The sequence below is a fragment of the Nelumbo nucifera genome, chromosome 3 (assembly GCF_055504915.1).
Source record: "Nelumbo nucifera cultivar China Antique chromosome 3, China Antique-T2T, whole genome shotgun sequence".
NCBI lineage: Eukaryota > Viridiplantae > Streptophyta > Magnoliopsida > Proteales > Nelumbonaceae > Nelumbo > Nelumbo nucifera.
Window position 1 is genome coordinate 19312683 of NC_142651.1, and position 12000 is coordinate 19324682.

Below are 12000 nucleotides of genomic sequence, written 5' to 3' on the forward strand. Positions count from 1 at the left end.
ATTATATTAAATGGAAAGAGGAACTGGATGTATGTCGAGTTTTGCATCACTAGTTTGATACCATCCGTTGTCGTCCACAATTATCTTACTAGTTTGATACCATCTTGATATCATATTAGAAGCACTAGAGGTGAATCCATGGTAGAACTAGATTAAGTTAAAAGGGGAACTAGATATATATCCAAAATTTGCACCGCTAATATGATTTTAAGAGTGTCGTGTGCATTATCCAATTGTGGGATTGTGACAAACAAGTCACATAAATACCACTTACCATCTGGATATTCTTTGGGAAGCATTGAAGGTGAATCCATAGTAGAGGAATTTGATTAAGTGGAAAAGGAATTAGATGTACGCCAAAATTTGCACTACTAATTTAATTTTGTATGCATTGTCTGCCGCCATCCGTGTATTCCGCTATGAGGTTGCATTGCTAGTTTGATTTTGCACTGCTAGATGCATGTAAAGTTTTATACGGGAATCTGATTATGTAAAACAAAGATATATTAAGAATATACAATGGGCGAACACCACTTGGTTGAATAACCAAATTCATTTCATTGATGACTAAATGCACAATCCACGCCAAATTTCAAATACTTCGATTCCAAGTTACAACAGCTCATACTTATATGCTTGTTGTCCATTTAGGCCCGATGCAGAAGACACATCAAAGGAAGGAAGGGATATTTCTCTGCTTTCGTCAGTTTGTGCTGGTGAAGAGGGTCAAAGGCGCTACATTGTAGGTTTTCTAGCAAAGACGTTCAGGTTGTTGGACGGAGGTGAAAAACGAAGGTGGGAGTGAATGGGGGAAGAGGAAAGGGAAATTAACGCTCGTTTGTGAAATGGTCATTTTGTGTATTTCAGAATATGGGTGAGGTGGCATTTCAAAATATGGATGACATGACATTTCTATATGTAGTGGAATGGGGATATTTCAAGTCTTGTACACTACTTTCGACGATAAATATTTATTTTTATGGGTGCCTAATGCGTAAATTTGCCTGGATTCTGTAATGGATCGTTGTCTACAACGAGGTTTCAGTACTATGATGGACAAAAGAACAAACAAGATGTTCCATGTGCGTTGGCTTTATCTGAAAGGCTAGGTTGCTGTGTTATATATAGCTTCTTCTGATTCAAATATTTACTCTTTTAAGCTATTCCTAACATTTAATATTGGTGTAAAACCATGCTGCCAATGTTTACGATGATTACTTTAGATAGGTTGTTAGAACCTGGGGCTCAAAAATTTGTTCCCAAAACCTCTTAATTCAAAGCTGCAGAGCCCAAAGCCATCCATAGAAAGACAATTCATCCGCAAACATGTAGTTGGGTTTGTGGATTTCGTAGAGTAAGCACAATTTAAGGAAGTAGATGATGAATAGAATGATAATTTTGACATTTTCAAAAATTTATAATCACACAAGATGCCACAGGATATACGGCTGGTTAATGGTTAATACCAAATTGACACATTTGGAAGTTTAACTACTGGATTTAGCATGTATTGAAGTTTGGGGACCAAAGTTTGATTAATCCCAAAATAGAGGGTATTAATCTGCAATTTTCTTTTTTTTTTCGAGAGCATATAGATTGTATCGTAACGGGTAACAAGTGGATGAATCCATAAAATCAAAATGAGAGGGGGTAAAGATAGTATAATTTGGAATTCTTTATTTTAAGGGCCTATCTCTTTTGCATTTAAAAATAGCGTGTTCCATACAGTATTTTCAGAGATAAGTCTGAATGCCAAATGCAAACTAACAAGACCAATACAGTAAATGTTTATGAGAGGTCATTGTCGAATAAACGTGGACGACTCTGGATCCCCTGCCCACCTCTACCCTAAACAATTGGGGTAAACGTGGGCAGAGTTTGTGTGGGCAGGAAATCCGGACTCGAACTTGTTATCCGCCTCCCAATTTCAGCGATTTACAATTTGCTTTCTTATTAATAGTTACTACAGTCGCATTTGGGAGGGTTGTTGCGATTGTTGGTAGCAGATCAACAGCCAACAGATCCGGTGTAGTTTATAACAGAGTTCGAATCTGCTTCCACGGCGCTCAGCCGACATGTCAAACTCCGGCAACAGTGGTGGTAATGGCAATAGTGTACACGTACTGGTCTTCCCTTTCCCAGCGCAGGGTCACATGTTGCCGCTGCTCGATCTCACCCACCAACTTGCCCTCCACAGCAGCTTAGCCATCACCATACTCGTAACGCCCAAAAACAAAACCCTACTAACACCTCTTCTCTCTAAACACCCTTCCATCCAGACCCTCATCTTGCCTTTCCCCAATCACCCCTCAATACCCCTTGGTGTGGAGAATGTCAAGGACCTTTCAGCCCAAGCTTTCGTTCCTATGATTTGCGCTTTGGGCCAACTTTATGACCCTCTTCTTCGCTGGTTTCAGTCTCATCCCTCACCCCCTGCTGCCATCATTTCCGATTTCTTTCTGGGCTGGACCAACCACCTCGCCTGCCATATCGGCATCCCTCGTATCGTCTTTTCTCCTTCCGGCCTGGCGACTTTGTCACTCTCGAATTCCATGTGGCGAGACCTTCCCAAGATAGACGATCCCAACGACCCCAATTTCCCCATTTCCTTTCCCAAAGTTCCCAACTCTCCCACATTTCTCTGGTGGCAGGTCTCCACTGTCTATCGCAGGTATGTTGAGGGACACCCAGATTCGGAATTCATAAGAGATAACTTTCTTGCCAATATTGCCAGTTGGGGAATAGTTTTCAACTCCTTCTTCGAGTTAGAGAGCGTGTACTTTACTCACATGAGGAAGGATTTAGGACACCACCGGGTTTGGGCTGTAGGGCCTCTGCTTCCTCCAGGTGATGATCCAACAACCGAGAGGGGTGGGTCCAGCTCCGTGGCTGCCGGCGACGTGATCTCTTGGTTGGACAGGTGTAGAGATAATTCGGTGGTCTATATTTGCTTTGGAAGTCAGGCGGTGTTGACAAACAAGCAGATGGAGGCGGTGGCGGCCGGTCTTGAGCAAAGTGGGTCTGAGTTCGTTTGGTGTATCAAGGAGGCTACCACGATGCAGGCGGCGGGAGAATATGGGGTTATTCCGTCAGGGTTTGAAGAACGTGTGGGAGGGAGGGGACTTGTGATAAGAGGTTGGGCTCCTCAGGTGTTGATACTGAGGCACCGGGCCGTCGGCGCATTCTTGACTCACTGTGGGTGGAACTCGGTGCTGGAGGCACTCGTCGCGGGTGTGCCGATGCTTGCCTGGCCGATGGGAGCAGACCAATTTATAAATGCAAGGCTGTTGGTGGAGGAAATTGGGGTGGCCGTGAAGGTCTGCGAGGGTCCTGAGACGGTTCCAAATCCGACAGAGTTGGCTAAATCCATTAACGAATCGGTGGGCGAAGAACGGGCCGAGAGGGTGCAAGCGAGAGCGACGGAGCTGCGTAAGGCAGCGCTAGAAGCAACCAAGGGAGGTGGAACTTCATCCAACGACTTGGAAGGATTGGTGAATTATTTATGTGCACTTCAATTTTAACACGATTAGAATATTCTATAATAGACTGCTGGATTCCATTGAGTGTGGTAGACGACAGAGAACAGGACGTGTGAATTTAAGTTTTTTATTGTTTTCCGAGAGATTGTAAATGGTGAATGAGTACTCATTTTGGACAACTAGAATTTAGCACTTTGTTCTGGGTCAACTGGTTACCTACTCGCCTACTCCTACGGGAATTATACAACGGCCATTTTTGACGCCAGTATTGCAATACAACGTGGGGTTGGTGATTATTAGTTGGGATCTGCTGTTTATAAGGAGTAGATCCAAACTCGGTGATTAGTACATTCGGACCACATATTTAGAGTTATTAGGGTATTATCGTTATTGTTTTTATCGTGTGCGAACAACAACTCGATTAAGGACCAACGGCACCACATCAATGCTATCGTAGGAAAAAAATGGTGTTTTAGGAAACTGCTATATGTTTGGAATCATTTTTTTCATAAAAAAAATGGTGTTTTATGTCACGCCTTGAAAGTCGGAAAAACATGACTTAGAGTTAACACCAAATTAAGCATTTTTTAGAGTTACAATGACAACAGGGTAATGATATGACATTGGATAATGGGTAGAAGTGCAGAAAATGTTTTTTGAAGCATTAGTACCAAACAAAAAAATTGTTATTGCTCTCAGAAACGTCCTACTTGACAGCAATGATTCCAAACAAAAAAAAAGACAGAAAACAGTACTTCTAACCCACACATCAGCAGCACCGTTTTCTCATAAAACAGTGCTGCAACTACAACATCAATGCCAAACAAATACATAATCAACCCAAAACCCAAAACCTTAGGGGCAGAAACAACAATCATTCCAAACACAACCTAAATACAAATTATTAATGGATTGAACGTGATCGGTGAAATAAAGAACTGGCCCGCTCAGTTGCTCGTTGTAACTCTTGTTCTCTCTAGCTCTAAAGCTCTTCAGCTTGCTTGGCTACAACTAGCGTTGGAATGCTCCTCCTCTTTCACAGTTTCACCTACTGATTTAGGCATTGGAACGCTCCTCTTAGGGAATCACCTCAAGGCCTCTAATTGTTGTGCTTGCATGTCATTAAATCCACATCATAGTCCAACTCATCAAGACATTATTTGTTACTCGTCCACTTCACTTTGGACACCATTATTACCCTACTTCTAGGGGGTGTTCATGATTCGGTTAATCGAATTATGGCATTTTTTTGTAAATCGAACCGGTGGTACCGTTTTTTCCAATTCTCTAAACCAAAACTGAACTGGTACCACCGTTTAATCGGTCTACCGGTTTTGGTTTTTGCTCGTTTCAGTTCTTTGATTTTTTTGTTTTCTATATTTATAATATATATTATACAAATATATGTATAATATTATATAATAAATAATAAATGACATATAATATATTATAAATATTTGAAAAATATATAATATATTTATAAATAGATCATTATAAATATAATATAAGTATATATTTATATATAATACATAAAAAATATGTGACATATTAAAAATAGATATAAAAATATATATACCAGTCGGTTTGGTTAACCGTTGGGTTTTTTGTAGGTTAACCGAAAACCGAACTGATCCTTCGATTTTTCAAAAAACTCGATCCGAAACCAAACCGATGGATTTGATTCAGTTTTTCGGGTTTTTATAGACACCCCTACCTACTTCTTCTAAGAAATTTCTGAAACCTCCCTTGAACTTTTTAATATTGATGCAGCTACTCCTCCTTCACTACCTTGAGCTGATGGAAGCATGAATACCAAAATACCCCCAACTTTGATCATTTGAATGATAAGTTGGCTTTTAAATTTGTCCTTCCCTATTACACTCTCCATAAAATTCATAAAATTTATGTTTTTTTCTATAATTTTTGTTTAGTTTGCTAAACATATTTGAATCTTTTTATGAATTTATGATTTTTTTTTACATTTTTTACTTTTTATTGAAGTATGTATTTTGTTATATTTTTTTATCTTTTTCTTTGTTTTTGCAAATTTTGCAAAAATTTTATCATTTTATGTATTTTTTGCAATTCTAATTTTCTATTTGATTGATCCGATGCATCAATGACCACGAAACTCTGTAGAATATTTATTTTTTTTTTTTTCAAACACCCTAACACGTCTGAAGAGAACATTGTACCATCGTTTCGACTGAAGAGAAAACTATCGCTGCTATCTACTGTTCTCCAGTTCGTTGATGCCAATAAGACGGCTATCAACCCTAAGACCCTCTATATTTCCGTTTTCTTTTGGTAAGCTAGTTCATATTGACATTTTTTTTTTTTATATTTTTGCATATCCATTACTTCTTCCTGCAAGTCTCCCCTGTTCATAAACCATCTATTGTCTTCTTCCTGCCATTGACCCTAAGACGGATCTACTTGTTCTCCCGTCTATTGGACCATTAGATACCAAATCATCCATAACGCCCTTCAAAACAGCAAAAGACGAGGAAACGTTTATCTTTGTGAAATTAGAAAGTGATTTGGGCTATTTCGTAAAACACCAACATAAAGCCCAAACCAAACAACAATAAAAGAAAAAGTTTAGAATAGCATTTATCATAAAGGTTTTTTGTTTAGTGACGGTGCTATTAATATAAAGCATAAAGTTGGGTATGAACGATGTCAGTCAGAACTCAGAACTCAGAACTCAGGAGGTATAAGGGGGAGGTTCAGCAATTTACCCTAGCTAGTTTCTTCTGCTTTTCACAAGAGAATCACTTTCTGATCAAGGAAATCAATCTGAAGATATGTCGAACGCCGGCGTCGGCGTCGGCCGCGGCCGTACCCACATATTGGTATTCCCTTACCCTGCGCAGGGGCACTTGATACCTCTTCTCGATCTCACCGACCAGCTTGTCCGTCGGGATTTAACCGTCACCATATTGGTTACCCCAAAAAACGTCCCCATTTTGAACTCTCTTCTGTCCAGACATCCTTCTACTTCCATCCAAACTCTGGTCTTACCTTTCCCGTCTCATCCGTCTTTACCCCTTGGCGTAGAGAACATGAAGGACGCCCCAGAGGGCTCCTTCCGTCCTATGATGCTCACCTTGAATAAACTTTATCATCCTATCCTCCACTGGTTCCACTCTCATCCTTCACCCCCTGTTGCCATCATCTCCGATTTCTTTCTGGGGTGGACTCACCATCTAGCCTGTCAGCTCGGCATCCCTCGCATCGTCTTCTATACTTCCGGGGCTGTCAACTTATCAGTGACCAATTTCCTGTGGCGTGACCTACCCAAGAGAGATGACCCCAACGATCCCAATTTCCCCTTTTCATTCCCCAAAGTTCCAAACTCCCCGATATACCCCTGGTGGCAGCTTACCCCCATCTATCGCAGCTATGTTCAGGGCGACCCAGATTCAGAATTCATAAGAGATGGCTTTCTAGCCAACTTGGCCAGTTGGGGAATCGTTTTCAATTCGTTCAACGAGTTAGAGGGCGTCTACTTGAATCACATCAGAGAGGAGTTAGGCCACCATCGGATTTGGGCGGTGGGGCCTCTGCTCCCTCCCGATGACGATCCATCGAGCGAAAGGGGTGGATCCAACTCCGTTGGAGCCGGCGACGTGATGAGTTGGCTGGATAAATGTGAGGATCATACCGTGGTTTACGTGTGCTTTGGGAGTCAAGTGGTGTTGAGTAATGAGCAGATGGAGGCACTGGCCGCTGCGCTGGAGATAAGCAGGTGTCGGTTCGTGTGGTGTGTGAAGGAGGCAAGCGGCGGCAGCACGGCGTCCACGGGGGGAGCTTCCGGTGTTGTTCCGTCAGGGTTTGAGGAGCGTGTGGGAGGGAGGGGGTTGGTGATAAGGGGGTGGGCGCCACAGGTGTTGATACTGAGGCATCGGGCTGTAGGAGCGTTCTTGACTCACTGCGGGTGGAACTCGGTGCTTGAGGCACTGGTTGCGGGTGTGCCGATGCTTGCGTGGCCCATGGGCGCCGATCAATTTATTAACGCAAGGCTACTGGTGGAGGAAAAGGGGATGGCTGTGAAGCTCTGCGAGGGTAGGCAGGTCACCCCAAATTCTACGGAGTTGGCTAAAACCATTGCCGAGTCAGTGGGTGATCAGGCCAAGAGTATGCGAGTGAGAGCAATGGAGACTCGTCAGGCAGCGCTACATGCAATCAAGCAAGGGGGTACTTCGTTCAAGGATTTAGACGAATTGGTAAATGAATTGAATGGATTAAAATTTAATATAAAATCGAGAGCCAAGTGACAAGTTGAATTTTTACTGTTGTATTAGTCCGACGATTAGAATTTTATGCAAAATAATATTATGTTGTATCCCATACATTACATTACATATATGGCTTTGTCCCAGGCCTTGGGTCCTCCTGCTTGAGAGTTGAGACTAGGCCGGGTTGGGTTTAAACCCACCGAACCAAGTTAGCCCGTTGTAACAAATAAACCCCCCCAAACATAAGAAAGTAAGATATCCATATGCATTTCTCATCAACCAATTAAGGGGTGTTTGTAATGCTGTTAGCAGTTGACCGGTTATTAATTCAATTGTCTGACATCAGGATTTTCTGTTACATTGATAATGGAGACATAACGAAAGGGGTGTACTTGCAACGTTATAATAATGGTTTTAGACTACTGACCTGCCACTGGTCCGACGTTATAATAAGGGCTTTAGCCACTACAGTTATCTATTATTTATTTCAACAAATATTATATGCTCCAATAAGGTTGATAATAACAGGCAATTACCTCGTAAATTATAAATTAGAAAATTTTTACACCCCTATGCACTATGTGTTAGCAACTTTGAGCTGCAAATTGGTTTGAATGTGGTGTTTTTAAGTCATTGGTTCAAGTTTTTATTGATTTTAAAAATATTAATTGAAGTGATCATGATATATAATATTAAATGCATTATTGATTTATTTTGTTAACAATATATTATATTTTGATGATTTTTATTTCATTTATTATTTGAATCCCACATTTAGAATAACTAAGAAGCTTTTATGGAAGTGATATTTTTTTCCTGTTCTTATGCAATACGTATGTAATTGACCATAATACATAATACATTGATCTACTTCGTTGATTGCTCTTAGTTTTTGTATTTGAAGTGGGAATTCAATTTCTCGTTACTGGTGTAATGTAAGTTATGGCAATGCTCCTAGAATAGTAGCCCTACACACCTCCACTCCAAGACTTTCCATGACGAATCAAACATCTCATGGAAGAACTCTGCTCCAATCTCCTCCGTTGTAGCTCTGAATGAAGCTTCAATTGCATTCCCCTGAATTGCTCCAAGATGCAGCTTGTTACATACCCCAACAATCAAAACCTTAGTTGGGTTCTTGGGTTAAGCAGAGCAGATCAAAAGCTTCACTTTTGCACCTTTCTCCTATAGAGCATCTATCAAGAAATAACAGAATTTGGTCAAGGTTTGTGGATATCCCAACAGCTTTGTGTCGTCAGTAGCATCTTCAAGCTTCAACTACCTGAATTTTCTGCAACTCAATATGGAACCACTATTCACTATGGCAGCACTTCCTTGTCTTAGGATGGCTCTCTATATCATAATCACATCCTACATATTCATTCTTAGCTTATTAGAGTATATCCAACTGTTATATTCCTGTATATCTAGGACTCCATCCACAGGATAACAATTATCCTTCGGAGTTAAGATAATTGTTATCCTACTGAGATGACAACTGGTTTTATGTTGTCTCTTGAATGTTATCTAGAACTCTATCTATTTTGTACAGTTCCTCCATTATAAATACAATGCAAGGCCAATGGCCAATTCACTGCGCCCAAATATTTCTTGGTCTTTCTTTACTTTGAGTTAGTATTAGAGCCTTGCCGATCCCATGGCTTCCAACAACTTCAGTTCTGCCTCCCAGCAATCGTCAGGTGCGTTAGCCCCTAGGAATGTGGTAGGTTCAAATTCGGTTCCCCACAGTGGGATCCATTATCTCCCTATCAAGCTCACCAACGACAACTACTTGCTTTGGAAGGCACAGCTGCTGCCGGTTCTCTACATCAATTGTTTAATGGGGTCGTAGATGGTTTTATTGTTGCACCTCCTCAGTATATACCAGATCTAACAAACGGAGGTCAGATGATTCTCAATTCAGAAAACGTCGAATGGTTTGAGAATGATCAACTAGTTATGTCCTGGATCATTGCGTCGCTCACGGAGAACGTGTTTGCCCAAGTTGTAGGACATCGATCATCCTGTGGTGTATGGAACGCTCTAGCCAATTCTTTTGCAAACTATTCACGATCCAGGCTGATGCAATACATAAGGCAGCTTCAAAGTCTCAAAAAGGGAGGTATGCCTATTTCCGAATATGTCAGTAAAGCTAAATCCATAGCAGATAGTCTTGCAGTTGTAGTTGAACCAGTAAAAATGAGTGATTTAATTATGTATATATTAGTCGGATTAGGGTCCGAATATGAGTCTGTTGTTATTACCATTACTAACAGGTCCGACATAGAGGACCTCGATATTGATGATACTTTAGGCATTCTTCTTGGCCATGAAGGCTGGTTAGAACAGAATACTACCATGGTTGGTTCACCCCCTACGGCCAATATGGCCAATTTTAAAAATAAAAATCAGAATAATAATCAATACTCTTCTTCTGGGAATACCCGCAGGACAGGCAGGGGGCATGGTTCTTCAGATAACCGCCCAAAAAATGGTGGCAGAGGGTGTGGTAATACAATTGTTTGTCAACTATGCAATAAGCTCGGGCATGGTGTGATTAAATGTCGCCAGCGGTATGATCTCAATTACAAGAATGAAAAAGCAAAACTGGCAGCCTACAACAATAATATTGCTCCTCCGTCTCAGTTTTCCTTCGATCCAACCTGGTACCCGGATAGTGGCGCAACACATCACATGACGCCAGATGTCAACAATCTGCAAACTCGGTTTGAATATGGTGGGTCAGATCAAGTCAAAGTCGGTAACAGTTTAGGCTTGGAAGTTAAGAATGTTGGTTCTTCAATTTTACATATTGCTACTCGCCATTTTTCTTTAAATAATATTTTTCAATTTTACATATTGCTCGAGATAACAAATTGTTCTTTGAGTTTCATGGTGATTATTTTCTTGTGAAGGATTATACGGGGAACATCATGCTGCGATGAACCAGTAGAGATGGGTTGCATCGGTTTCCGAGCGAGGTGAATCATACAAGTCAACCTTCTGCATTGATCAGTGAGATTGCTTCTGTTGATGATTGGCACAAACGTCTTGGGCATCCAACAATGCGAGTAGTCAAGCAAGTTGTCACCCAGTTCGGTCTTCCTTATGAATGTCATTTTAGTATCAGCTCTAATTTATCTTGTGAGTCCTATCAAGTCAGTAAGAGTCATAGGTTACCTCTCCCCTCATCCTCTTTAGTTGTTTCTCGTCCTCTAGATTTAATTTTTTCAGATGTATGGGGACCAGCCCCAATTTTATCAAATGCAAGGTTTCGATACTATGTAATTTTCGTTGATGCTTTTAGTAGATTTTCATGGTTATTTCCATTGCACTGGAAATTAGATGTGTTTGATGCCTTTTTTATCTTTTAAGCGTCATGTTGAAAATTTATTTGAGACCAAAATCAAGGCTCTACAATCGGACTGCGGTGGAGAATATCACAAACTATCTTCTTACTTGGACTCTATTGGCATTACTCATTGACTCGCTTACCCTCATACACATGAATAGAACGGTTGTGCTGAACGGAAACATCGTCATGTCACTAAAGCAACCCTGTCTCTTCTGGCTTCCTTGTTGCTCCCCTTCTCCTTCTGGGCAGATGCTTCCCTTACAACAATTTATCTGATTAACCAGCTTCCCACTGCCACTCTGAAGCACAAATCCCCATATGAGGTTCTCTTTGGCTCTCCTCCAGATTACAGGTTCCTCAAAATTTTTGGACGTGCTTGTTATCCTCGGCTTCGGTCGTACAATCGCCACAAGTTTGATTTTTGTTCCCAACAATGCAATTTTCTTGGCTACAACAACAAAAATAAGGGGTATCACTATTTACACCTTGCGACTGGTAAGGAGTACATCTCCAGACATGTTCTCTTCGATGAGCAGAAGTTCCCAGGGTATTTTGTGATTGCTCCCACTGAATCCATCTCCCCTACTGGGGTATATCTACAACCGCCGCTGTCACCTCCAGCTCCTTCTCCGGAATCATAAGTTTCTGACTCACTGCTATAGAGAGATTCAGATCCACCATCTCATCAGTTTCCAACTCACTACCCATCCCATACAGGATATTCTTGTTGCATCAGTCCCTGTTGCTTCTCAGCCTTCTAGTCAGCACCCAATGGTGACTCATTCGATGGATGGGTCTCTCCCACCTCGTTCTCAGCTCAAAACCAGGTATCCTTTACCACAATCTTTGTAAGTTCATTCTGGTGATGACACTTCAGAACCCTCCAGGTATTCACAAGCAGTTAAATCTACTCATTGGCATGATG

At 41.2% G+C, this 12000-nt stretch overlaps 1 protein-coding gene and 1 pseudogene across 2 annotated transcripts; both read left to right on the forward strand.

Annotated features, from left to right (window-relative positions):
* The first annotated feature begins 1650 nt into the window (after positions 1–1650).
* LOC104600185 (UDP-glycosyltransferase 89B2 pseudogene) lies at positions 1651–3671 on the forward strand (annotated as a pseudogene). Its single transcript, XR_016084684.1, has one exon. The product of XR_016084684.1 is annotated as a UDP-glycosyltransferase 89B2 pseudogene (transcript).
* Positions 3672–6101: 2430 nt separating this feature from the next.
* On the forward strand, positions 6102–8003 carry LOC104600188 (UDP-glycosyltransferase 89B2). The gene has a single exon (XM_010263022.3). It carries the CDS (start codon positions 6287–6289, stop codon positions 7757–7759), a length of 1473 nt encoding a protein of 490 aa, XP_010261324.1. The 5' UTR covers positions 6102–6286; the 3' UTR covers positions 7760–8003.
* Positions 8004–12000: the final 3997 nt, after the last annotated feature.